At 35.8% G+C, this 27057-nt stretch overlaps 3 protein-coding genes and 1 long non-coding RNA gene across 5 annotated transcripts; 1 reads left to right on the top strand and 3 right to left on the bottom strand.

Moving 5' to 3' along the window:
• Window positions 1-2806: 2806 nt before the first annotated feature.
• LOC113699220 (probable galacturonosyltransferase 9) lies at window positions 2807-5460 on the bottom strand. Of its 2 annotated transcripts, XM_027219421.2 has the most exons (4): window positions 5305-5460; window positions 4893-5093; window positions 3515-4753; window positions 2807-3342 (listed from the first exon to the last, which is right to left on the bottom strand). In XM_027219421.2, the coding sequence occupies exons 2-4, from the start codon at window positions 5073-5075 to the stop codon at window positions 3067-3069; spliced, it is 1698 nt and encodes a 565-aa protein (XP_027075222.2). In that variant the 5' UTR covers window positions 5076-5093; window positions 5305-5460; the 3' UTR covers window positions 2807-3066. The 2 variants fall into 2 exon arrangements, with proteins under 2 accessions (XP_027075222.2, XP_071913249.1); XM_072057148.1 differs by lacking the exon at window positions 5305-5460 and having other exon boundaries at window positions 4893-5298.
• A 7414-nt stretch (window positions 5461-12874) lies between these two features.
• LOC113701280 (uncharacterized) lies at window positions 12875-17234 on the top strand. Its single transcript, XR_011817866.1, has 3 exons — window positions 12875-13062; window positions 14083-14219; window positions 15434-17234. It is a non-coding gene; the product is annotated as an uncharacterized lncRNA (long non-coding RNA).
• On the bottom strand, window positions 14440-15457 carry LOC140004552 (basic leucine zipper 43-like). The gene has a single exon (XM_072058137.1). The coding sequence runs from the start codon at window positions 15110-15112 to the stop codon at window positions 14570-14572; it is 543 nt and encodes a 180-aa protein (XP_071914238.1). The 5' UTR covers window positions 15113-15457; the 3' UTR covers window positions 14440-14569.
• Window positions 17235-23663: 6429 nt separating the features above from the next.
• On the bottom strand, window positions 23664-24872 carry LOC113698902 (uncharacterized). Its single transcript, XM_027218857.1, has one exon. It carries the CDS (start codon window positions 24870-24872, stop codon window positions 23664-23666), a length of 1209 nt encoding a protein of 402 aa, XP_027074658.1.
• Between the last annotated feature and the right edge of the window lie 2185 nt (window positions 24873-27057).

Genomic DNA, 27057 nt, shown 5'->3' with positions numbered 1-27057 from the left:
CTGAGGAGTTGTTGTTTTCTCAATCATCCTGATCCAGTTCGGTGATGCATTCCTCGTACCAGTTGGTTTGATGTCAAACATCCAAGTGAACGTCACATCTCTCTCTTTCTGTGTTCTGGATCAAGGTTCAAGAGTGCATCTGTCTGTTTCACAGTGTTGTATCACCTAATTATAGTTGGCAACCTTAATTTGGTCAATTCCTTAAAATTTCATCTCTAAAAAAGAAATGGAGATGGAGGGCTTTCAGCAAAGAACCAAGAAAATCTTGAGGGTTTTGCCGAAACCTCCCACTTTACTTACTGGTGAGGAGGAAAATGACTGTTAGTATTAGATAGGAACTGTATTTAGATCCGTACTAGAGCACAAGAAGAATAATGGAAGAAAAAGATCGACTATCCATTAAACAGCGAACTCTAGAGCTGGCCATCTCCACCATATTTCACTTTGCCTATAGATGACGAGAGCCATACATAAAAAAAAAAAAAGAACGTAGCGCATCGGCGCTGCACGAAATACAACTATTATTATTAGCTTTTAGTTAGTCAGCGGGAGAAAAAGGCAACCGCAACGTTTTCCCGGATGGAACTTTGTACCCCAAAAAAAATTCTGAATGTGTTAAATATGTCGACAACATGAACACATTTGCCATTTGGCTTCTTTTTCCACTCGCTTTTCTTGAATAACAGTGATATTATTTTTTTTTTGTTGTTGGATACGATAGATTCTAATTATACTCACTCCTTCTCTGTGCCAGGGAGATGGAAAACTCAAGAAAATTAACGGAAAAATCAGAAGGGACTGAATCGTTGCAGAATGAACTGAATCGTCACCGGCTCACATGAATGCCTACGCCCCTGCTATCGAAATTTTGTTCAAGAAATTTAATATATTAATTTACATCATTCAAGTAGAGACTCTGTTGATGGCCAACTAATTTAGGGAGGAGGGTGGAGTGGTTGGTTGAATAACAGCAGTGATCAAGTCAAAGACTTGTTGAAATTGGGTGGTAAATTGGGTAGTAAATTGGGTGGTCTATATTGCATTTACTTTTGTAGAGTACGTAGTAAATTGGGTGGTCTGTATTGCATTTACTTTCGTGGGTCGCGGCGGCTCGGCTACGCGAAGAGTATTTTAAACGATAGTAACTCAGGGGGGAATCATTTTGGGGAGGAAAAACTTTAATAAAAAGGGACGTTGGAACTGCTATTAATGGAGACACTTTAATTCTACATTGCTACTGTTGCACAATGTTCAAAGAACCCCCGCCCCGTACATTCTTTGGCATATTCCGGGTCTCAATTGCCTTCCACCCGTTGTCATTGCGCCGCAGCATCCGACTTTTTTGTGATGATATTTGCCTCGATTAACCAATTACTTCTATTCTTTTGGGGCGAGAGGTCAGGGATTTTAAATTTTTTTTCCATCAAAAAGTTGTCATTTATGACTTTTCTTATATTCATATGAATGTCTCTTGCATTTGAATGATTTGACGGCGATTTAGTTTCTATCGGATCTTGATAGCTCCGTTGGATCACTCTCGTAGCATAGGTTAAAGTTTCTGTTGGATCACTTTCTTAGTATAGGTTAGAGTAGGAGTAGGAGTAGATGGTAACGATAAATAAAAAAAAAATTATATATATATATATATATAGAAACGTGTATGTATACAGTTGTTGGGGGGCTCATGCGTGCATAAGCTGTAATCAGAGATACATAGAAAAGAGAACTAGCTGACGTCACGAGCCTAAGTGAATGTGAACCCGGCTGCGTGCGGCCAGGCTTGTCGCAGTGTCCTAAATCTGTCTTCCCTGGAAAAGGTCCAAGGCCCATTGACGGCTCTTTGGGGCAGCTGGGCCGTTGTCTTTAAATGTCATGTGTTAAGCTCTGAATTGTGAAGCAGCAGTAGTGGGTAAATTTGTGATGAAACTTTTCTGAAGCGGAGATTTTTCTTTTTCTTAATTGAATCTCGGCAAGCTCAGCTACTGATTCCTTATATGAGCAAATTCCACTGCAAGAAGATTTTGACGGCAAGCCTTCAAAAAGTTGTTCTTCATGCTAATTTTGTTTACAGTAAATTGAAGAGAGATTATTACCAGTAAGCTATCACCAAGTTCAAAGCCTACCATTTCTACCTTAACTTATGCCTCGAAAGAAAGGTTACGTACATGAATAAGAACAATTCACAATAGCAGCAACATCTGAAAGCATGAAGATAACATGAAAAAGAATGGCTGCCGTCATCATGATGCGCACCACTAAACCCTCATCTTATGAAAATGCTCAGTAGCATTTGGCTAACTAGCTTGATTTGACTCCGCATATCAGAGTATTACCTCAATACAACCCCCTTCCCAACTAGTGTTAACCGTGTTTAAAAGACAACCTGGAAACTAGACTTCATACGGCCATGCTCTTGAGATCTTCTTCCCCCGAAGGAAGTTGCCTGGTAACTGCATAAAGAATTGACTCGTTAAGCAAAATTAATTTCACCGCAGATATTCCACAAGACAAGTATTCGAGAAGCCTGAAATTTCTGATGGATCTTTGACGAGCACAAATGATCACAGAACCACTCTGTATGGTACATGCCTGCATCTCACATAAACCGAGCATCTCAACAAACATGACAATTATTTATACTTGCAGAGCATAACGACACAAATTAGGAATGGATTCTAGGAAAAACATTTAGTTAAGAGTATGAGTGGCCGAACTAGATTCATATAACTCCACATTCTGCAGCAAATGAAACCTAGTTCCCAACTGCATTACTTTTAGGAGAATACAATCTTTGCTCAACTCAATCTTGTTAAACACTCAACTCAATCTTTACTCAAGAAAAGCGTGTGCATTCAATTGGAGAATACATCAACTAGAGAGGAGAGGAGAGGGGGGGGGAGGGGGGTGAGAGAGGGAGCGAAAACAAGAAACAGCTAGAGGGATGTAAAAAAACACATGCCAGGAGCTTCGCTCCTAGAATTACAACAAATAGGAAAAATGCTAGCCCTATGAACGGTAACTATAATTTGAGCTTGGAGATGCCTCACTGACAGTAATCCTGCATTTCTACATGCCAAAATTGCACATTTGCACAAATATCATGTCAGAATCAACATATTTAGTCCAAAGATGCTTGTATTGGTTCATGGCAATGTCCAGCCAAGGTTTCATGTTCCCATTGAAATGGATGACAGCAGCATTGTTAATCTCATCCATGCTAATACTCGGGTTGAACCCAAGACCAAGCACATGCCAAGATTTATCCAAAGATTTGGTCGTTGAGTAGAAGGTCATCAGCCCAGGCGGAAGAGTTCCCAACATCCAGAGAGTCCGATCCTCATTCTGTTTAAGATAAGAGAGCAAAAAATTTGATAATACAATTTAGACCTAAAAATTTAAACAGGACAGGTGAGACAACAGAATCTCAAAGCACAAAACACTCACTTATTTTGAAAAGCTGGATGTAATCAAACAGAATTACAAAACATAAGTACAAAGAGCAAAGTTTACTAACCAAGTTCTGCCAATAATGGTATTCCTCAGTGCACTTTTCACGCCTCCAAGCATCAAGATCAAAGATATTCATCCCAAATGCCCAGGCACAGGCCTTGGGATTGAATTTCTCCCTGATCAGAGGATGGGAGAAGTTCATATATTGTGCAAAGCGGTGGAATGAACCGAAGCAGGTCTCAACTGCCCCATTTACCTTGCCATCCATATCAATTCTCCACAACGCAGTCAAATCCTTCTGTACTACGACATCGTCATCCAAAAACAAAATCCGGTGCAGTTTGGGATACATCTCTGGCAAGTAAAATCGAAGGTGATTCAACATCGACAAGTACTTAGGGTTCCTAAATTTCATGTTGTTCACATCTTTTGTTGCATTTTCTGCACTGTTCTCAAAGTAAAACTTCTGCAGATTTGCTGATTCAAGTTGCCTTAGCACCGGGACATATGATGAGTTCAAGAATGGAAAATCCTCTACAGACTTGATCTCCACGTGCACACCTCCTTCAACCGGCCTCATCTTAAACCAAACCTTCATCGCAGCCACATTCATCTTATCTGTAACCACATGGAAGACATGTTTCCATGGTTCCTTTGCATTCTTCACAGCCGAATTAACCACCACAGATACGGCAATCACATTATCCGAGAATATTGTGTAATGATACAAGGTAGGGTCCTCAAACTCGGGCTTTGGGTCCTCATCCACATAATTATCTGGGTGCGCAATTCTCTCTTCCATGAGCCGCATGGCAACACAATGCAAGCTCTTGGGAGTTGACTTAGCAGCGATCAAGCTAGTAAAAGCACCATTCTTCTTAGCCTTGACAAGCAGCTCATTGACAGCAAAAATGGTATCCTTCAACTTCTGAATCTTCAATTGATTATCATACGACTCTTTTGACTCGGCAATCATGGACCTAGCAACCTTAATCTTATCCTTAACCTCTTTCTCAAACTGTCTCAAGACATCCTCGTCTATGGGTCCATCCGATTCAAACAAAGCATTCCTATAATTGGGCTTCAGTTGAAGCTCGGCAAAATTATTAGCTAAATCATCAAACATCTTAAGCTGTTTAGAGATCTCCAGCTTGAGATTCCTAGCATAAGCAGCATAGGCATTTACAAGGGCAATGTGATCATTAGCTTGCCTGTATATCATATCTACCCTAGTCTTTAATGGGTCGGAATTTAACGCTAGAAATGTTCTTTGCACGTAGGCGTTCCCGCTCGTCAAAATCACCTGACATAATACAGTAGGAAGGGGGGAAAAGGGGGGGGGGGGGTTCAAAAAATTACTACTACTTACTACCAATAACTTGCTGTTGTCAATAAAACCCTCAAAACAAGAAGTAAATAATTGGGAAGACATCGGGACTTACGGAGTCGTCGTCGTCGTGATGGGAGGGGTGAGAGGAGAAGAGGACGGAGAGAGTGGCGAGGAAGAGGAGGGTAAACATGGCGGAGACGAAGACTCTATAAGAGAAGAAGTTACGAAAGGTGGATCCGGCACCAGATCCTCCGCCGATGCTGCTGCCTCGGCCGCCCCGGACCGCCACCGCCATTATTCGAATCCAAGCCACCTAATAGTGTAGAAATAACAATGCCGACAAATCAGGTGAATTGAAGATGCAGAAAGGGTTGGGGCCTGGGGGGTTTAGGAGTGAATGCAGAATGAGAAGACTGTGTATGAGAGTGTCCTCTATGTATGCGTCGGAGTGAAAGCAGAAAATGGGATCTATCTGAGGAGCTAGAGAGAGGGAGGGAGAGAGGTTCCTTTCCTTTTCTTTTTACCTGATTCTTCTTCTACTCTTCCAGTTGTTAACCCTTCCCTACTTGTGTTTGTTTCTAAATTCGAAGTCGGACCTGAGTTTCACTCGCTGGTTTTGGTTGGAAGTTGGAACGCTAGAACGCGGTTTGTCGGTTCCACATTTTACCATTTTCTTAGGCAACTGACTAAATTCCCAGCATATTACCACGCAAATAATACCCTGATACCAGGAGACCGGGACTAATCCAAATATCAACCCCCAAGTTTTTCTGCATCACTCAATCAATCCATACATAACAGATAAAGATTTTTCGTTTTTGGCCTTTCAAAAAAGTGGGTCAATCCTATCTAGTGCAACTATATTTTTTTTTTTTTGAATCGCAAGAGTAATCTTTTTCTCATAATTGTGCAAAAGTCTATTATCCAATGCCAACAAAAAATAATTAGAGAATATTTCACGTACATCATAAACACTTTGCCAATTCATTTTTTTCAAATAATACTTTATCCAAACAAAAGTATTATTTGAAATAATTATTATATCACTTTTTGTGATGTGATGTGATGTAATTAGCCATCAATTAGATTAGGATCCCTCATTTTTGTTGACTTATTGGGAGTTATTTGGGAAAGACCTAATCAATAATTATATGTGAATATACTGTTTTAGCTCTTATTTCTACAATACAACAACCAAAAAAAGAAAGAAAGAAAAAGATTGGAGAAAATCACATATGGAAAATGAGTAGATGATGCTCCTTTACTTGAAACCAAGTTATGAACATAATTCAACCATACTTCATAACTAGTATTTTGGCCTGTGCTATGCACGGGTTTATATGAGAAGGAGGAGAAATATGGCCAAACACAATAATATTATCCCTTTCTCTCATATTCTCCCTTTTCATGCCACTTTTTTCACCTCTCAACCTCCTCTCTCCTCCTCGATATTCTTCCTACTTTTCACTATTCTCCTTTTTACTTTCTGAATTTAACTTTCTCGCATCCCTACAACCTTTTTTCGTTCCTTAAAATCCTACTCAATTTTTTTGTATCCCTACAACCATTTTCTCGTTTTATCAAATCCTATTTTCTCTTTGCTCTATCTCGCTACCACCCAATTATCCTTTCTCGTATCTAATTTTACAGCTCACTTGTCTCCTATTCTATTGTTATTTTCAGTTATTTATAAATGTAAATGGTAACCTATTTATTTGGTGTGTATATTAACAAATGAGTTTGCGTGTGTAATTTAATTAGATTCAAATGGGTGACCAAATTAACCCATTAATTAGTGGGTATGAAATTGACAGATTTTGAATGACTTATTTTGATTTAATTAAATTAGACATAGATTCAAACTCAATCATTAATGGGTAAATCTAAATTACTCTAATAATTATATTCTAATTTTTGCAAAGATGTATTCATCATTTTCCCTCTTCTTTAATTTCTATTATTTATTTTTTGAAATTTATCTTACTTCCTTCATTTCTTTCATAAAAGTTTAATAAATTTCGTGAATGTTAATTGATTGTTTGCATTAATATCTAAATTATTTTTAGATTGTCATATAGTGACAAAATTTGAAACTCACTATGATGGTCATTTTAGGCTCCTTTAAGCAATTTTTTATGTTTTTTTCTCTTTCTTTAGGTAAAAATTGATTTATTAACTTGATATGTTGATATGATTTACTATTTTGTTGCTAAACAAAATATGAATGAAAAAGTAAATAACATTTAGTAATGGGCTGTGAATAGATGATTGGATAATCCAAACCCATATAAAACTATATTCATTGACGACTCATCTATTTTGAACCATTAACTAAGTAGGAATATATAGATTAACCTAATTATAACTTGCCCATACTCACATGAATCATCAAATTTGATAATTGTCCCCTAATCTTTACCTTCCCTAACCCTGCAGTTCTATTTTTTTTAATGCTTTCACTATTTATGATTCATTATCTTACTTTTTAAATGTTTTTGGACATATAAAAAGTTAGAATTATTTTTCCAAGTTGCTACCTCATTTTTAAGTGTTTTTAATCAAATAAAAAGCTAGAATTGCAATCATCGGAAAAAGTAAACTTTTGGATGTAAATTTGGTGAAATACAACCTTTTCATTAAAATTTTGCTAAAATACCACCAAAAGCAACCTTCTAAATACACTTTTATTAATTTAAAATTCATACATACATTTTTCTTTACATGCACTTTTTCGTGTACATGTGCTAAATGAAAAGTCATCTAGATGCTTGCATGATATTAATATTGAGATTATTCTAAATGCAAATAAAATGTCATAATTGTTATTTACATACTTCAATTTAATGTTAGAGTATAATTTCAACATTCAAATTTTAAAACTTTAAAAAACAAACTTACTGAATAAAAGCCAACATAAAAATATAAAAAGCAAACCTAGTAAGTGCCCTCAGCTTGCTAAGTACAAAAAAAAAAAAAAAAGTTTAAGACCACAAGAAAATTGATTTAGTAATGGAAACATAAATTATTAAAAATAAGAGTAATCGAGTATATCATTAGAATATTTTGACAAATGATTATTGTACCCAGAAGGAAAGCGATAAAGAAATAATTGAATGAATAACTAAAAAATAGGACTAATCACATTATCTCAAGGATTTGACTAGATAAATTAATCCTTCTTAATGAAGGAATAAAATGGGCTAAAGTGATGAGGATATAATAGAGTGAATAATTTTAAAATGAGACTAATCAATTATCCCTAAGAAATTTGGCTTGACAAATGTATTTTATTTAATTAAGAAGTAAAAAGAACTTAAAGTATAAATAACAAACTATAAACGGTTTATGAAGGAGATAGTGGGAAAGATTTAAATTTTAAAATTTAAATTTGACTAGTGATAGGATTAATTATAACCTACTATTTTAAAGTTTTTAATTAGATTTTATGTAGGGGTGAGGAAATTCGGTTCATACCGAATTCATAACCGAATTTAAATTTAATTTGGTAATTTGAAATCGAATTTTTTGTAATTTGGTACAAATTCGGTACATACCGAATTCACCGAATTCTAATATGGTATGAAATAGGTAATAAAATTCTGAATTTGGTAATAACCAATTTCGCATTCAAATTCGGTAACTGAAATAGGGTACCTCATTACCGCATTCGAATACCAAATTGATATATAAAATTATATAATATATAGATAAATGCTATTTAGTATTAGTATACACTACTAATATATTATTATATTATATAGGTAAATGCTATTAATAATAATTAGTATATCGTATTATCATCATATCATGTACATATAATAATAATAATATATAATAATGTACAATATATTATTTTAGTATTTGTTAAATGTTATATGACTATAATAATACAAATACATAGTAATACATAACAATATAAGATAATTACTTATTATTTTATACGTGAGTAGCATGACTAGAATTGGATAATAATTAATACATATATGTTTAATACTAAATATTAAATAATAAACATAATTAGTAATTAGAATTTAGATATTGGTAATTTGATACATCATTGATCATTCATGCTTGAATTATTGAATATTTGAATGCGCAATCTATAACTTGCAAGTATTAGTGTGCTCTAAATTTAAATTACATATTTAACATAAAAATTTATATTATATATTCACTAATCTTAAGGCTTTAAATATAGATAAGACAACTAAGCAGTGCAAGTGAATGTATGTGAACTGCAAATCAATGTATTAGTGTATTAACTTTCACAATAATATATGTAAGTAAATAAGTTTTATTTTGATTTAAAACAAATTATAAGTTTGTAACTAATATAACTTATCACTAATCGTTGTAATTTGTAAGTTTGCTACTAATATTACTTATTATTAAATTATAAATTCATAAATTATCACTAATTATCGTACACTCTAAGGTTTATTCTAGTTTAAATTGATCACTTTTTATGTGTTTCTTAAATCATAGACTAACGATTCTAGGTATAAGTGATCAAATAAATGCCAATTAAATTAAACCACAAAATGATTAGAACATAAGTAATGTGTTAAATTATGAATAAATTTGGGAATCAAATCAGTAATAATTTTTAAAAAGTTAGTTTTTTTAATAGATGAATTCGGTTAGACCGAATTCATTACCGTTTTCGAATTTGAAATCGGTTGCGGAATGAATTCGGTTATGGCCAATTTGAAATTGAAAACGATTTAGATTTCTATAGGTCGAATAACCGAAATCATTGCACTGAATGCACACCCCTAATTTTATGTATTAAAACTAGGGGGAAAAGCCCACGCAACGCATGGGAGTTTAGTGCCTATAATTAAAGATGATTAATAATTATTATTTGGCATTTTATAGTATAAGGATTGAAGTATGACAATTTTTATTATGTGATATTAAATAAAAAAATCATAAGTTACATATTGAGTTAAAAAAATATAATATGCAATAAAACATAATTATAAGATACGATCAACTATTTTGCATCTAATATAGTATAATAAAAGACCTATTTATATTTACTCATGCACTTTAGAGTTATTAAAATTTGTTGTTTAGTTTGAATTTGATCTTGATATGAAGGCAATCCACCACATTATCTTGTCATATAAGTGAGATTTGAACAATTAGCATACTTGAAGAAATCATTACTAGTGGAATTTCAGTTCTTGCAATCCAAATTCTTGAATTTATATTGATTCCAAAGACATATATCATCACGAGGCCTTCACATTGAACAAGCAATTAATTATAATTTATTGTATGATTTAGGACATATAGTAAAGTATCTCCTTCTCGATAGGGGTTACAATCACGAAATATTAGTTTTGTGTTAGTTGCAAAGATATACAACAACTAGCATGCTAATTTAGAGGAATAATTACCTCAAAAAAGTACTAAAGCATCTTAATCCACTCAATTTAAGAAAAATAATTAAAAGTAATGAGATACATACTTTAGATTTGTAGTCAAATAGTTTTAAGTAGATAGTTAAACATATTGGCAAATCAGATGAAGTAAAAAATTGTCTAAATGGAATAGTCAATAAAGTAGCAAATGATTTGAAAATTACCCTAACTAATAGTTAAAACAACAAAAGAAGTAGATGCAATCTATAAATGGGAAAATTTATGATGATAAACTTATTTTAATCCGTAAATAACAATTAACAAATGTGGTCTCTTCCTTATCAAGCTTGTCTAACATGAACAATTGAATTAAAATACTAAAAAATTATTGCATAGACAACTTGCAATATTACAGATTTTTACAACAAAAAAATAGATTAGTTAAAGAAAACATACCTATTGAAAAAGGTGTTGCAAAATAGGGAAGAAGAGTAGCTAATGTAACAACATCCGAATTCAATATGCTGCATGATTGTGGTGGAACAAAACCTATAAGCAAATGAAATGAATTTGAATAGATAGGAGTTACTATGATAACGGCAAAAAACCAGACTTCTCTACTAATTGACATTAATTGTGTCTTAACATCTATATATCATAACTTTGCAAATAACTGATGAGAAAGACTTTAAAAAATTAAAAGATTTAGATGTTAATACAATTAAATTATTAGAAGGGCTTTTATGTAATTTCACTAAAACACAAGTTGAATTCAGTTGTACTCAATGTTTAATCGGATATCAAATAATGTCATATATCAAACTTACCCCTAGTTTTAAATGTTCAAAAGGACATCCAAGTAATTACAACAAAACTAAATTAGTTATAATGACTCATATTCAATACTCTAATTGCACTTCAAACACTCTCATATTTCCAAAAAATCCCACCCTTGCGGTTGAAATTCAAGCCCTAAAATATTCACAAAATTCTAGAAAAAAAAGAATGAGAACATTTGAAGTCATTGAGAGGGTATCTGCTAAATCCCTCTCTGCAATACATATAGATATAGATCGATGGGAAATGAATACCGGTTTGTCAGGTAATATGCAAAAACCATAAAAAAAAAAGAAAAACAAATTGCTTCTTATTGCTAAAGTGGAACACTAACTAGATTAAACAAAGTGGATCTAAAACTACAAATGGTATTGAGGCATCTAGCCTACTTGTTTCATCTTCAGTCTCACAAACCTTGTCTTTGATACTTTCCTTGGTAATCTTTTTTTTCCCCAGTTGCTTAAAACCCTTTCGTTGCTATCCAACCCAACCTTCTCCCCTAAATTCTATTTTGCTAATTTCCTTTGCAATTTCTCCATTTTTTGCAGGGATATAATTACCATTCTTTTTCATCTTGTACTACTGCTAATTCTTCCTACTATTTTGATAGCTCTCATCAAATGTAGCTTTAGAATAGATCAATCAACATTTTTTGCCTTAAAATCCCAACTATTTGATTCTTTCAATCTATTGAGAAAAATTGGACTACAAATGGATTGGAGTGACACGTTATCTCGCCATCATAAAGTTGTCTCCTTGAATCTCTCCTACTTAGGCCTTTAAGGTAGCATTTCTCGAGGGACAGGAAACCTCAATTTTCTTAATTCTATTGACCTTAATGGTATCAATTCCATGTAAATTTGCCTAAGGAAAGGATGGTGCATTTACGTAGACGTGCCACCAGCGGCCACTTACCACCCCTATTTGTCACCACCTATTTCTACTCTCTTATCTCTTTTATTTCTTCCTTCCTCATCAGCTTTTCCTCTTTTCCTCTCTCCTTTTCCCACATTCTCATTGCTCTTGGTCTATCCCTCTTCTTCTGATGACCAGATTTGATCATTGGGAAAAAGAGGGATAAAGGGAGAAGGGCGAGAAAGGAGGTAGAGAGAAGGGAAAGACGGGAAAGTGGGAAGAAAATAGGAAGGAATGGCAAATGGTGGCAAATAGAGGTGGCGATAAGAATAGAGAGGTGGTTTGTCACAATGGTGTAGCTATAGTGATTGTGTAGTGACAGAGAAAGAATAAATGAGAATTAGAAAAGGAAAAAAAATGGATAAAAGAAAGAGTAAATATTATATACACTAACAATGTATATACTTTCACTATTAGATCCATGACACATATGCAAAAGTTTGGAGTTCAAATTCAAATTTTTCATAGTTATCATTTATCCAATACTGACAGTGCAGGAAATATTAATTCAAAAAGAAAAGGAAAGGGAAAAAATGAGTAACAACAATCGGGTTAAAGTTGTTCCATAATCACAAGGATGGAATGTAGATATTTCAAAATCACAGGGCAACTTGTTGATTTCAATGAAATCACGGGAGATTTTTTTTGTATTTAATCAAAATAGTATTAAAAAAATATTATTTGCACTCCATTATTTGTTATCCCATCATTTGTTGATTAATAAAGATGGGATTACAAATAGTGTTTAGATTGCTGACTTATTTCATGTACTATTTCGCTCGCATTATAAATATAAATATAAATTTATCTTTTTATATTTTAAATTATTTTTTTATCTCACATACATCATTAAATGTTTAAATTAATTATTTCAAATAATATTCTATTCAAACACACATTTCTCAAAGTATTTCAAAACATGCATTTGACGAATGTCAAAACATGGTTGGTTTTCATCAAACCCAACGCAAACCCGGGAAACCTCTGCTTCCAAATCAGGAAAAGAGTTAAACCCCGAGTCCCTAGCCCTCTCCCTCGAATTTTTCCAGTACTTTCTCAATTAAACAATTCTGCACTGCCAAATGCCAATCACTCGGTTGCCTCAGCAGCAAAAAAACTTCCGGAAAAGGAATCCTCAACCTCATGATTTTCATGACCAAGGTAAATACCCCCTGCAGATAGTACAGTGATACTTTGACCTTTGACCTTCGGTGCTTTCTTTGTCGTTGTTGTTGTATTTTTTCTTTTCAATTTCTTGCATATTTGCATTGAGGTGAGAATCATTTGTCTCAGATGCAGCATATTTTGACAAATTGACAGCTTGGAGACCTTGGCATCTCTGAGATTTTCATCATCCACATTTTCCAATACTAAATTTTCTATTCTGGAGTAGCCCCACGTTTTGATTTCTGTACTTCATTGCCTTCATACCAGAGCTGTTTGATTTAGGGTACATAATTTTCAGTTTAAAGATCACTTTTTCTTATTTCTTTTAACAAAATCTAATAATTTTTTTGAGAGGGAAGGAGAAGAGGGATGGGATAGAACGGACCCCTTCTTCACGTAATACTTAGAGAAAGTAGTTTAGTAGAGAGTAGGAGTTGAGGGTTTCTGCCTTTCTTGTATCCTGAGATTTCAATTGTACGACAGAAGAATGAGTTTGTCTTCCATGTGATGATATTTTAAATGACTAATGTGACTAGGTCAGCTTTTTATTTGTGGATTTGTTAGACTTTACACGGATTTAGCGTTCAAAAAGATGTTCACCCAGAGATGACATTTCTTTATTCTGTAATACTGGTAGTAACAACACAATGTTCTTAGGCCTTTGTTGCGGTGATGCTACTGTTGATGCCTTTTGGACGAATTGTGCTGTTTGATTAAGGAAAAGGAGAACGGCTGTTTAACTATGGCCTTTCCCAGGCCCATCTAAATTTACATATTCTGGCATCTGGAGAGAACAGAAAGACTTGAAAATGTTGCCGCACACTTACACGTTTGTAAAAATTGCTGCTACCAATAAATTTCTGCACCAAGTGTTACTTCCGTATCGTCTTCTGTAATCGTTTGCAACCTTAAGTTTATTTTATATGTCTCTGTTTGCTTGTGGTTCTCACATTGACATTTATCTTTTTTCTTTTCATTGTTTTGGCTGTTATGATAATGTTCTATTACCCGCAGGTTCACTCTTATCATCATTGTACGTCACTGTTTTGACTAGAATAATCAAAACAATTCCGCACGATTTTGGCCATTTTTCGTCCCAGACAGACGAGTCTGGATTCATCATCGTTTTCATTTGGACTGTCAATATATAGGTATGCAATAACCATGCAGTCTTTTTTTTTTTTGAAGGAATAACCATGCAGTCTCAAATTTGGAAACCGAGCTTATACAGTAGTTTATTAGTGACTAGAAAAATTGAAGTTATAATGGTTTATTAGCAGCTATTAAATCAAGTTACGGCATTATAAGCTAAGGCAACATGATCTTCATATCAAAACTGTTGCCAGAAAACGACTTTCAGACATCGTACAGTTCAAAGTGAAGTTGGATTTTTATTGAATAGACTGCACCGAAGAACGGAAGAGACAAAGCAAAAATCAAAATCTTGACCGCCATCTTCATACAAGAAATAGTGATACCTGAAGAGGAAGGGTCTATATAATCAGTCTTGGGACAAGCCCTTGCAGGGATCATCTTCTAGATCTCTTAAGTTATAATAAGGGCTGTTTAGCTGCATCTCAGTGAGCATTTGACGAAGTTCTGAAGCTTCTTCTTTGAGTTGAGTGTTCTCTTGAAGTACACGATCATGACATTCTGAAGCATGGTTCAGTTTATCTATCAGCTGATGATTCTCATTACGGAGCCAAACAACCTGGGACCATAGCTCATCAAGATGCTTTTGCTTGCGCATACGTGATCTTCGTGCAGATTCTCTATTGGAAATCATCCTTCTCTGCTTTCTTTCATTTATTATACTTAGTTGTTGATCATCTGCTTCATCTGAAGTTGAATTGCAGCTGAAAGATGCCATCTGCGGGTTGAAGTCTTGAATCTGGGGATTGATCTGAAGGTGGCACAAAGGGTTTGAAATTCTGCTAAGGTTGAAAGAAGGCATGTTATTGTTGTTCAAGCCAAAATGAGAAGGGTATTGAGTTGGATTTGAAGTAAGCAGATAATACAACTCTGTTGCATCACCTGACTGCATGGTTTCTGCTAGTTAATTGATTTATGTATGTAACAAGGTTCTGGACCTGATCATATAATATTGGTGTTGGAAGGCGAAGGCAAACATCCAGGAGAGGGGTTTTATAGGATGGTAAAAATGTTGCGGTCCCATTTCTTAAACAGTGAAGTTTCTTAAAGACAAGACTACTCGAATATGATGCTGAATGCGTGCATAAGTTGTGTTGTATTACATTTCTGCATTGATACCAAAACTTACGGATATATGTATACATCTAACCTTTACTTCTGTCCAATATGGTCATTTGGGACTTACGAATTGTATCTGATCTGATGTATGCAGGTCCAAAAGATATTGGAAATTTAAGTGTTGTGGATAATTGGTGACATCAAACAATGCTCACATCACATACACATGCGTGCACACAGAATATCATGGAGAGTATCATTATTCAAAAGCTAGAAAGTTTTTGGAAGAGAAAAAAGCAATTGAATAATACGGATGAAGAAGTCAATTTAAAATTGCTAGTTGTTGCAAAGCAAGCTAACTTGACATCTTTATTACTCTGCAGTGGTTCTTGCCCAACAAGGTGCAGTGACGTAAAGATATAGGAGAACGAGGCCATGGGAGGAAAGAGGTAAGGGAAGGAAAGTCCTTTCTATAAGTGGGACAAGTCCTTTCTATAAGTGGAACAAATAAAAAATTAATGACTCAACAACCACTTTCATGTGATCCATTTTGGAAAAAATAACACAATTTGTTTCTTTTATTTCAAAGTTATATTTGATTATCTCAAATCACGGACCATAGTTATAATGGCACTTTGATGGAAGGATTCTAGTTGGAGGGATTCTTTTAATCTGATCTAATGTGGGGAAAAAAAAAAAAAATTCATACAGGCAGTTGCTTGTTTCTCCACAAAATTCTCTGGCATTTTAGTTTAATTACTTGTAAAGGCTTGATCAAAGTTGAATTGTCCAGTACGCTGTCTTGTCAAATAATATATAGATATGCGTAAGTTGCAATGGAATTAAAAGGACAAAACTCAAGTAAGAACTATTACAGTAGTTTTGTCTGAGGAAACTAACTTAGTGGATTGGCGATTTCTCATATAACTGGTACTTCATAACTGGAATGCAGTGGAAGGCTAAACTAGAATGGCTTTGTCTCCTGAAATATGTTACGGGAGAAAGTAAATAGTAAAAGTTTTTAAAGTCCTGAGGTTTGCCAGTCAAAAAAGTTTTTGGACATGTACTAACTGGGGAATCCAAATCTTCTAAGCTTTTGCAGTAGGAAAGAAAGGTTTAAAGATTATAGGGGTGTTGTGGCTGATGATCCCATTGCTTTCCCAAAAAGAAAATAAAAGCATAACTAAGAATGTCCTGCATTGCTGGTTTTGTCTGCTGAAATATGTTACAGGGGAATTCAGAAAGTAAAGAGTAAAAGTTTATCAAGTCCTGAGGTGTGCCGTGGCAGTCAAAAAGTTTTTGGACATGTACTAACTGGGGAATCCAAATCTTCTAAGCTTTTGCAGTGGGGAAGAAAGCTTAAAAGATTATAGGGGTATTATGGTGGTTGATCCCATAGCTTTACCAAACAGAAAATAAAAACATAAGAAAGAATATCCTGCATTGCACCATATCATATTTGGGACTCAAAACTCGCTCTTCTCCTCCTCCTTGTTGTTTCTTTATATGTATACATATATATATAATCATCTGTTCCTTGGGTTTTTGTTGATTTAGATAAGTTGATACTGAATGTTGGCCACACAAGTTATAAAGTTCTATGGTATGTATAAATTCGCGTTACAATTAATGTTGGTGGGAGGATGATAAGGGGAAAGATATGAATGTACTTTGAAATGTAGTCTTCCACTAATAAAAGGAACTTTGTATGCATCCAGAGCCAAAAGCCTATGGAGGCAAATGCTCTCTCCCTACTTCATGTATGTTGGCCAAGTTGAGTGGGCTGAACGGTCAAAAAATTCATGAGACAGATATTGACTCATACTTCATCGCTGTCTTTACATTGTTGTTTCCGTGTTCCAACTTTTCAGTAGTATTTCCTTTCTAGGTTCTTTTTTCTTTCTCCTTTTTCTTTTCCAAAGACAATCCATGATTGCTGGAACAGTTGCTCTGTCTCTCAAGTTTTAATATGCGAGTGTGTGTGTGTGTGTGTGTTGCTTTAAAGTTGCTGATGTTAGTTTTCCAACAATTCCAATCTTGCAAGCAAAAGTGACCTGGATCATTCAAACTCTAATGCCTTCATCTTTATCCTTGCCTTCATTTTATTATCTGCCTGAGATCCTTTCTTTCTATCATCTTCACCTTTTCTGCTGACCTTAATAGGGGATGGCAATCAAGCGCATTTCTCCTTTTCTCATAATCTAGACGCATTATTGAATTTTGCTCGATCCTCGGTTTTTTCGTCCCGTCAATCGCTTCATTTACACTGCCAGTACCTTTTGGAGTGCAAAATCTTTCAAATAACTTTTGTGCAGAGACCAAATAATATAACGATTTTCCTGGCGCAAGAAAATTAGGAAGCCGAGCAACAGGGCCTTTGGAGGATTTCTTTCGTTTTTTGCCCTTTCAACAAGAGCCTCTCAAATGCTTGGGAGTGATCCACTTGTCTACTTTATTGTCATGGTATCACGTCTTGTAGTAGCAAAAAAACAAAGAGCCAGTTGCTGCACAATCCAAGAACTATCTAGCAAACTTTTGCATCTGGGATGAGGTTACCGAAAGAATGCGACGCAAAATATCTATCGTCCACTTTCAATTGTGGGTTTGACGTTTTCTGCCCTTTACAATTCTTTTCGGCTTTTCTAATTTTATTTCTCCCCATTAAATCAAAAGGGGGGTAAAAAAGGTGAGGCAGACGAGACAAGAAAAGCTAGCGCAAGCACCCCGCCCCGCCCCGCCCCGCTGAGATGGGAAAGAAATGATTTTATATAGTAACATATTACCACCACTTCACTTCGAGGCCCTCAATTCAGTAACCATATCTTATCCCTCCCTCTACATGATCATACACCGTATCCAATTACTCCTTTTCGCATAATACATTGCCCCCTTCAGAATGCAAAATTCACGGATAAAAATCCAAAAGCGTAATCATGAGAGAGAGGAGAAGCATCTGCGAGACAACGAAATTTCAAGGGCAAATAATAGACCAAATAGAGACAACTGCCCTTGAAAATGGGATTTTTTTTTTCTTTTTGACCAAAAAAAAAAAAAAAAAAAAAGCCCATGGGTCCCTGCTAACAAGGGCGTGTGGACGTCGTGTGCGCTGCAACCTAGAGCTTTCAATGAGCCAATTCAAGGCGAGGGCGTGTGGACGTCGTGTGCGCCTCAATCTAGAGCAAGATTCGAGCACGACTCAAATATTAATGAATTATAAATATTATTTGAATTTGATTCGTAAATATTTGATTTTGAAGATTATTTAATTATATTTTTAATAAATAATGCATTATTTAGAATAAGTTTAGTTGTATTTATTGATTTTTTTTAAAAATAAATAATTCTAATTTATGTATAATTGCTTTTTCAGTAAAATATAATATATGTCTAATAATATTAGACGTATTGATATTTATATTTATAATTATAAATGTGTTTACGAACTATTAGATTCGTACTCCACTGCTCGATTATTAAACGCGTCTAATATTGCGCTCAAACTCGGCTAGTTCATTAAATGATCGAATGTTTTTTTAAATTTAAACGGGTCATGTACAAACACGCTCGCAGATAACTCGATTCGTTAGAGCTTTAGCACCGCCCCCCTTCCCAACCATACTTTCAATTGGCTGTCAATCACCTTCACCCATTGGCCAGGCCCAGGCGTGGGAACTCAGGAGGCGCCCCCATACAGTTTGACACCCACATCGCAGAGTTTTGGTACTGTTACTGACGAGCCTTTTATTCAGGTGCTGTGAAGTGAGGTGATGGGACTCCCCAGTTTGCAGTACTGTCACTTGTACCATGTGCGACCCATTTGTGCACCCCATTCAACCAACCTTCGCATTTTTTCTCTCGTGGTTGTCATTTTACACGGTTCCGTGCGACAATCATGTGTTCAGCCCAATCAGGTTACCGTCCTTGCTGGTTGGAACTGTGATGTATTATCTTCCTCAGGCCAAATCATATGCTAGTCCAGTTTGGAGAGCATTTCAAGTTGAAAACGCCATTTTTCTTATCTGTTGTGCTAATTTAGATGAGAGTAGCACCTTTTAGCTGCAAATTGCTTAGCTCCTACTTTTATCTGACATGAATAGAATTTCAAGAATCGGGATATGACAAGCATTACAAAAAACTGAATCATCTTTGTTCGAGACTCGAGAGTAACATATTATTATTGTTACCATACCGCATTGTTCGGCTGGTTGCTGATCCTCGTTATTAAGCATCAAACAAAGATGCAACCAACTTGACATCTGAAAATCTTCCTAGCCTAAGATTCCTTGCTGCAATTTTGGAGGGCGGAAAGTGCCATTGCCATTGTTTTATATTCTGGAGAAGAAGACAGTAGTAAAGTTTGCTATAGTGTTTTAGACGTTTATATAGCCTCTTTAATCTTGAATCTGTCCTTGTGTTACCTCATTGTGTCTTCCTGTTTTGAGTGACATCAAGTAATCTCGAGAGATTGGTCGAGACAGGATAAAATCATCATCTGCAGTAGCATCTTTTCTACTTCATCCCGGCCTTCTTGCTTTTGTTTTGGACTTTTTCCGTGTGTATATATATATATATATATATATAACTGTTTTCCAAGTTCTATCATGGCACCTTTGTTTGTGGTATGTTTTAAATACAATTTCCATCTTTCGTGCAATCTACAAAGTAATGCAACGGTTGGTTTGGTGCTGCAATTTTAGTAGTAAAATGAATTGATTTGCATGTAATGTCCATATGCTTGCGTACTTGCTGTAAAAGTTGTGATCCACTAACAATGTGGATGATAAAGGTGCTCGGAAATGGACTTCGTTTTCGCACAATCTTTAGACCAAACAAGACTTCTTAGCCATCCTGTAGTTGTGTTGTTGTTGCTGCTGCCTTCATGGACTACTGTTAAACACTTCTTTCTTCTCCACGTCAATTCAATTATTGGGCCATTCATCTCTCTCTCTCTCTCTCTCGTACAAAAATAACAATATATGTACCAGTAAGAAAAGTTGAATACTTGATACGCTAATGAGCCTGGCGTAACTAAATAACCATTATGAAACTTCGTAATCTAGTATATATAGAATGACAACTTTCTGAAACTAGCGTTTTCCTTCAGCAAGTTACTCCGGTGGGTAGAATTTAAGGGATATCATCAAAGCAGCTGCGTGGTTATTGAACTTTCGGAAACTGTGATGGAAGAGAAATTCCACCGTTCTCTCTGGATCAGTTTCAGAATCTGCCTGAAGCTAAATTGCAGTAGCCTCACATTAGAGGGCTGATATGCACCCTGATGTATAGACATTGCTTGGTATCATGTTGCTACCCTGCTTAATTTTGTGACATGATAAGAATATAATCCTCGTCGAATTGTGAATGATGAGAATGTATATTGGGGTTTGATCAGGACCCAATCTTGAGTGAGGCTTTGACAAACCCAAAAAACCCCCCAACCCCGAGCCAAAACCGTGAGTGAGTGAGACCAGAAAAGTTTTAGCTTCTGAATCATGGCAACATCAATCCTTGTTATCAAAAACGGTTTCCTACCATCAAGGCAACTTCATGGGCAAAACTCGATGTGTTTCCCCGTTAGTTTACTTTTACTTCCGTCCACGGGTGCATTACAGTTGCGAAGAAAGTCAATCTTAATGCTACTCGAGTTCTAATCAACCATAACAAGCCTTGAGGTTAAGCAATTTCATGCCTGAATTTTCAATAATATTTTCACTTATTTCTCCTATACAATCAAGATGAGATCTTGAGATTTCGCTCCCTCCTCTCTTGAGAATTGCGGATAGCCCAATTTTTTTTTTAAAAAAAAGTTATTCGGAAGCCCTATCCTCATTCAGCTTTAGCTTTTGATTTCAATTAGCTTTAAATGATTCAATCCCACAATCAATGAAGCCATTAATACCCTCTCCTCCCTAGTCTTCACTCTTCTGATACACATCCTGTTTTTTTTTTTTGAATCAAAGCCACTAGCAATAGCCAAAGCCACAAGCTGGCTTCTAGACAATTTTGAGTGCTCTGTTTGATTGGCTCTTTGGGCACCAGAAGGCCAAACAGCCGGACCTTGAAAATCCAATCTTGTAAAAAATGACTACTTGTAATGGCGTTTAAAAGAAGTAGAGAAGCAGAATGATTAGCAATCATGCTGTTAGTTTAACACAAGATGAGGAATGTTGGTTTCCTCCGTATCTTAGTACATGTTTGTAAAGCTCAAGATGAGCCTTTGCTCAAGAATTGTACAGTTTAGTTTTCAATCAATAAAAACTACCGTTTCAGTTAAAAAAAAAAAATAAGGGCGTTTAATACCCCCCACCCTCCTCTATTTTTTCATCAACGCTTTCTTGATATGCTGCTACTATTAATAGTGAGTACCATACATCCTCCTTAATGGCAGTGTTTACCCAAAAGGAGCCCAAGTGACACTACCAGTTTAATGAAGTGGCTTTGACGTTCGACCGACTGCAATTCATGGCGGTTCAGAGGGAATCATCCTCCGGACTAATCTGTATCTCCCATAAACAAAGAAGTCGAGCACCACAAAATGTGGACATATAAGAGACCAATCAAAATCCCAGCGGTGTCATCTCAGGTGATTCAGCGGTGTCGTCGTGTAGGAGTTCTTCTAATACTCAGAGGATTAATCATACAAGCTTACTAGATCTTGTAGTTGGATGGTTGGAAGACACAATTTTATTAAATCTTGTAGCTGTATTGTTGAATGAAAAAAGCAGGACTGGATTTTGCTCGATGAATGATGAGGGTGATAAAGTTTTGTCTTCAAGGAGCTGCACGAGATAGTTTTTGACAAACACTACGTCGTACTGATTTAGGCGGACAAAGTAGACAGAGGATCCGGAGCCATCCCATCGTTTTCATTTGCATGGGATTCCATTTTTCTCAGGCAACCTGTGTCTTTTTCCTTCCCCCCGTTTTGGCTACAAATGCCTGGTATCTGTCGTCCAACTCCCAAAGAATCTTTTATAACCAGGATAAAGCTAGCTTGATTTTGTAAGACGGAGCCAACAAAAACAAAAAAAGACAGTTAAAAAGTTCCAGGATGGCCACAATAATATTTTCCTTGCACCATCGTTTAATTCCACATTCATTCTAAAGTGTGTGGGAAGAAATCTGTATCTTCATTTTTATCATAAAAATTGTCCCAACCCTTGGAGCAGATTTAAATTAAATATACAACTAGAATCAGAAGCATCCACAAAGCAGCCATTTACCACAAACCACAAGAGATTGTAAACAGCGTAAGAGCTTTTGGTACATTTCAGATGCCAAATAGAGACACGAAGACATTCATGTTATAAGGATTCAGATCAGAGCTTGTCAACAACAGATTGTAAACAAAGATGGAAATGAATAGGCTACTAAAAGGTGGTTCATCCATCTGCATGCAAAGGGCTGTGGTAGATGGCCAACTTTCAGTAACTAGCTTAGCAGATTTCAAAGTATCCTGCTGGCTAAACAGCATGAGAACTGAATAAAATGTCAAAAAGACTCGAATGCAGTTGGTGGGATAAAGAGCTTCAGCTTAAGATTACACATAATGTCCATAACCTTGGTCAATTCATCAAGTACCAAAAGACAGATCAAATTTCCCACCTGTAATGGGTGGCCATATGTTGACCCTCAGTTCTTCAAGTATGTTGAAATGCTTAAGAGCCAGCGCCACATGCAGTTATAGCAAATCATGTATTTAAACTGTATTGAACTATTACTTAAAGGAACTTAAGCACCAGCACTACTTTACCTTCATAATCTTCAGTTCAAATTAACAAAAAAATGTATCTGAGTAGATTACAGAACTCCCGATCAATTCGTGCAAAAGGCTAAAAGCTTGACCGCTCATGCAAAAGATCTAGCTGCCAACAAACTTTACCTCTCAAATTGAGCCTGGGAGGAGAAATGAACTGATGATAACCCCAAAACTCTACTTTTACAGCCTAGCAATCATTATAAGAACAAAGATGCAACAAACACGTCGAAAATAAATCCAATTCGTTAAAAACACAATCCATATCCGGACCAGCAAAACACCAAGTGCAGAAGCTCATGCAGCTTCACTAGCGGAGAAATCAAATGCCAAAGGAAGAAGAAAGAACGTAACCATGGTCCATAAAGTTAAAACGGTTCATTCATATAAACAGTGGTTTTACACTACATGTAACTCTCTATCATACTTACATCGCAACAAGACATGATTTATTCAATGGCAAAAAGCACAAAATTTCCCAATGTAACACTCCACTAACTGTAAAGCTTGTGACTTTACCATTACAACATTCGAAAATGCACAAGAAGAAAACGTCGGTATCTTCACCAAGACCTAAAATATCATCTGCCTAAAGATATCCTCCACAATTGACAATCTACGGACACTCTCAGGGTAAAAGTTGATAATTACTAAATTGCAAATCACCAATCAGGCTAGTGCCAGCGCCATTTCTATTCTTTCTTCTCTCATAATCCACATCATCTGTAGGTAACTCAAAGCGACAAAGAGGACATGTATTACGAATGCTTAGCCAGGGCATAATGCAGTCCTGATGATAATGGTGACTACAGGGTAGCCTAGTCACCTCCACCCCCAGAGAAATCTCATCTTTGCAAACTGCACAAACCACATCATTTGCCATTAAATCCTCCGTCGTCAAAACTACTGAAGGCAAATTTTCAACCACGGATTTGGCAGCTGGCGGACCACCCTTAACAGTACTCTCTGCATCAACATGTTCCCCAAACAGGACGATATATTCATCAAAACCAACTGCTATTTCCAGATTGTTAACTGCTAATAGGACCTGCCATTCCACGTTTCTTGCATTTTCTTCATCATGTTCTCCACCACCAGTATCAAAAGTCGAATTTTCAGTGTCAGAGGAAACTGAAATTTCCTCTATTCGATCAATCAAAGAACTCAGATTTTCCCTAACATTCACTTCCTCCCATTCGAATTCTTCGTTAAAAAAAGCCCTCGCCCGTTGACTATCAAATTGCGGGCAATCCCAAAACTCGTCCAAGTCATCATAATTTGGATTCAACCCATCATGATCATTTGCTCTATCAACCCTAGAATGGATCTCCGCAGCTTCCGAGTCGGACTCCGATTCCATGTTCACAATTCGAAGACCGCCGACCATTGACGGAAGAGCATCAACCCCATTGCATTCGGCCTGTGCACCTAAAACTAATTCGGGTTCTTCGTCCAGACAAGTACACCCGGATTCAGAATTACACAGTCCATGGTCGGGGATACCATGGCGGGTCGCGAATAAATCCGTAACGAAATTCATTTGATCGTCGTCGTCGTCGTCTTCTGGGCTGTAGTAGAGGAAATTCTGGTCGGAGTGAACAGATTCGGAATGCTGAGAGCCGGATTCGGATTCTGAAATGGCGGTGAAATTGAGGTTGTCATCAATCAAGAAGGAAGGATTAGGAGGAGAGAGGGAATGGAAATTTAAGGCGTAAACATCGGGTTGTGGCTCCTCATCCTCGTCCTCCGCAAAGGCGACGGCGCTGTCGCCGATAGTGGTGGCAGGGGCGGATAGATTTTGTTGGTCGGAGAGGCGTAGGTCGGTGACTTCCGCCATCGGCTAAGAACGATACGGGCAGCCGTTCTTGGTGAACCCAAAAGAGCCCAAAATAGAAATAAAAAATAAAAGAAAAACGAATCTACTCCCCTGAGTAATATGCAAAGATTGAAGGGAGTGAGTTATCCCCTGGGGATGGATTTAGGAATGGGATATTTCCGTACGATTTTTCTCTCCTGCGATACGTTCGTTTGTCTGGTTGTTGTATAGTAACCAAGGAAAACTATATAGTTCTTCAAGTGTTTTTGCCACTAGCATTTTATTTTATTGGCGTTGAGAAAGCGTAGTGTACCTTGGGCCCGATGGGATTTGAAACAAACAACAAGAAGATAGGTGACTAGGGCCGGTTTGCCAAGCACGTTTGACTGTTGCAAAATTTTTAATAATTTTAATTACAGTAATTTTAAAATTTTAAATTATACATTTTAAAATATTGAAAAATTTATACACTTCAAAAATTTTTTCTACAATTTTTATAGTAAGATATAGTAATATTTTAAACAAACACTCACAAAACTCATTTGTCAAACGAAGTCTAAATATAATACTGATAACTTTTTTTTTAGTCCATTGGTAGTAGGGGTGGCAATTTTTTATATGACCTGAAAATACGACACGAATCTAACACGAAATTAATGGATTTTGCTTGAGGTTTTGTGGGTTCAGGTCGAACCCGATGAACCCGAAAAGAAAACGGGTCGAATTCGAGTCAGCCATTGGGTGACCCGATAACCCGTTTATGAATTAAAAATAATATAATAAATATAAAATTTATTTTATCTAACTAAACTAAGTTATTCTTTTTTTCCAAAGGCATTAATCACTTAATCCTAAATGAATTTAATTTACTTGTGTGAAGTTGAAATTATTATATTTGGATAAATAATGTATTATATTATTTTTTACTTTTGTATTGTTTTAATTTATTTTATACTTGGTTTGGGATAAAACACTTTTATGGTGTTTTTATTTATTTTAGATTTGATTTGGGATTATTTATTTAAAATTTTATTACTTGATTATGTAATTAGTCTTGAGCAAAATTGGTTTTATTAGAAATTACAATGGTAAATTAATAAATTAAAATTCAATTTCGGGTCATTTCGGATCAACCTGCCAACCCGTCAACCCGAAATTTTCGGGTTCAAGTCTGGTATTCTGACCTGTTTCGAGTTGACGGGTTTGATGCAGGTCAGCGGATTTTCTATTATACCCGGATCTCAACCCAACCCGTTAAGTCAATTTGGACCCAATTGCCATCCCTAATTGGCAGCACTTGTTCATGTACTTCATTCAAGTTTCTCATATAGTCATGTCTATCAACAAATAACTAAAATGCTACTAATAGACGACCATATATATCTATATATAGCTCATTTGTATCCATACAGAACAAATTATGGTTTCTCAGTTCATTAGGCATCGGTAAGCTCTTGACTGGATTTCTTATCCTTTATATATATATATATATTTTTTTCAATTCTAGGAATAATAAAGCTAGTGTAAGGCTGTGGTGTAGTGAGGTCAAACGGTTTGCTTTTTTTTTTTTTTTTTTTTGGGTACAAGAAGGGCCAAATTCTTACATAGAGGCTTAATTATTATATAAAATAAATGAAGGGTGGAAAACATACAAAAGTAATAATTTGAAAGCCGATTGCACGATTTCTCTAAATACAAGGTTTGTGTTTGGCTAGTTATAAGTGTTTGGATTGGAATGATTTGAGAAAAAATAATTTGCAATACAAATTTCAATACATTTCTTTATTTTTTTAATTATTTTTTATCTCACATATATCCCATTACAAAATATATTATAATAATTATTTCAAATAAACCCCCATCCAAACACATATTTTCGTTATCTCGGCAGACTTCAAAGCAACAAAAGAAAGACTGGAAAAAGGGTAAAAAAAAAAAAAAAAAAAAGAGGTGGTGCTGATGATGGTACGGAGGAAGTTGTCAATTATAAAGGGGTAGTATCCAATGGGCCGGACCGGCAGCCCACAATGCAAGCGATAGCGAAGAGGCCATGGAGAAAATAGCAAATCGTCTGACATAGGCAGCCAGCTTTGGAGTGGGCTGGCGTATGTAGATGGTAGCAATTGAGAAACTGAAGGCTCCCACGATTCCCAACAAAAAAGTCTGGTATGTCTTCGGTTGACCTTTGAAGATGATGGTCGGAATG

This window comes from Coffea arabica, chromosome 7c, assembly GCF_036785885.1.
Source record: "Coffea arabica cultivar ET-39 chromosome 7c, Coffea Arabica ET-39 HiFi, whole genome shotgun sequence".
In the NCBI taxonomy this organism is placed as follows: Eukaryota; Viridiplantae; Streptophyta; class Magnoliopsida; order Gentianales; family Rubiaceae; genus Coffea; species Coffea arabica.
Note: the sequence above shows the minus strand (reverse complement) of the source record. Positions and strands in the feature narration are given on the sequence as shown.

Excerpts from the sequence above, each read along its gene's own strand:
- LOC113699220 (XM_027219421.2), bottom strand. The coding sequence starts at position 5,075 with ATGGCGGTGGCGGTCCGGGGCGGCCGAGGCAGCAGCATCGGCGGAGGA. Across the intron at positions 4,754-4,892 it reads ATCACGACGACGACGACTCC|GTGATTTTGACGAGCGGGAA; the intron begins GTAAGTCCCGAT and ends GTATTATGTCAG. Across the intron at positions 3,343-3,514 it reads ACCATTATTGGCAGAACTTG|AATGAGGATCGGACTCTCTG; the intron begins GTTAGTAAACTT and ends TATCTTAAACAG.
- LOC140004552 (XM_072058137.1), bottom strand. The coding sequence starts at position 15,112 with ATGCAGTCAGGTGATGCAACAGAGTTGTATTATCTGCTTACTTCAAAT.
- LOC113698902 (XM_027218857.1), bottom strand. The coding sequence starts at position 24,872 with ATGGCGGAAGTCACCGACCTACGCCTCTCCGACCAACAAAATCTATCC.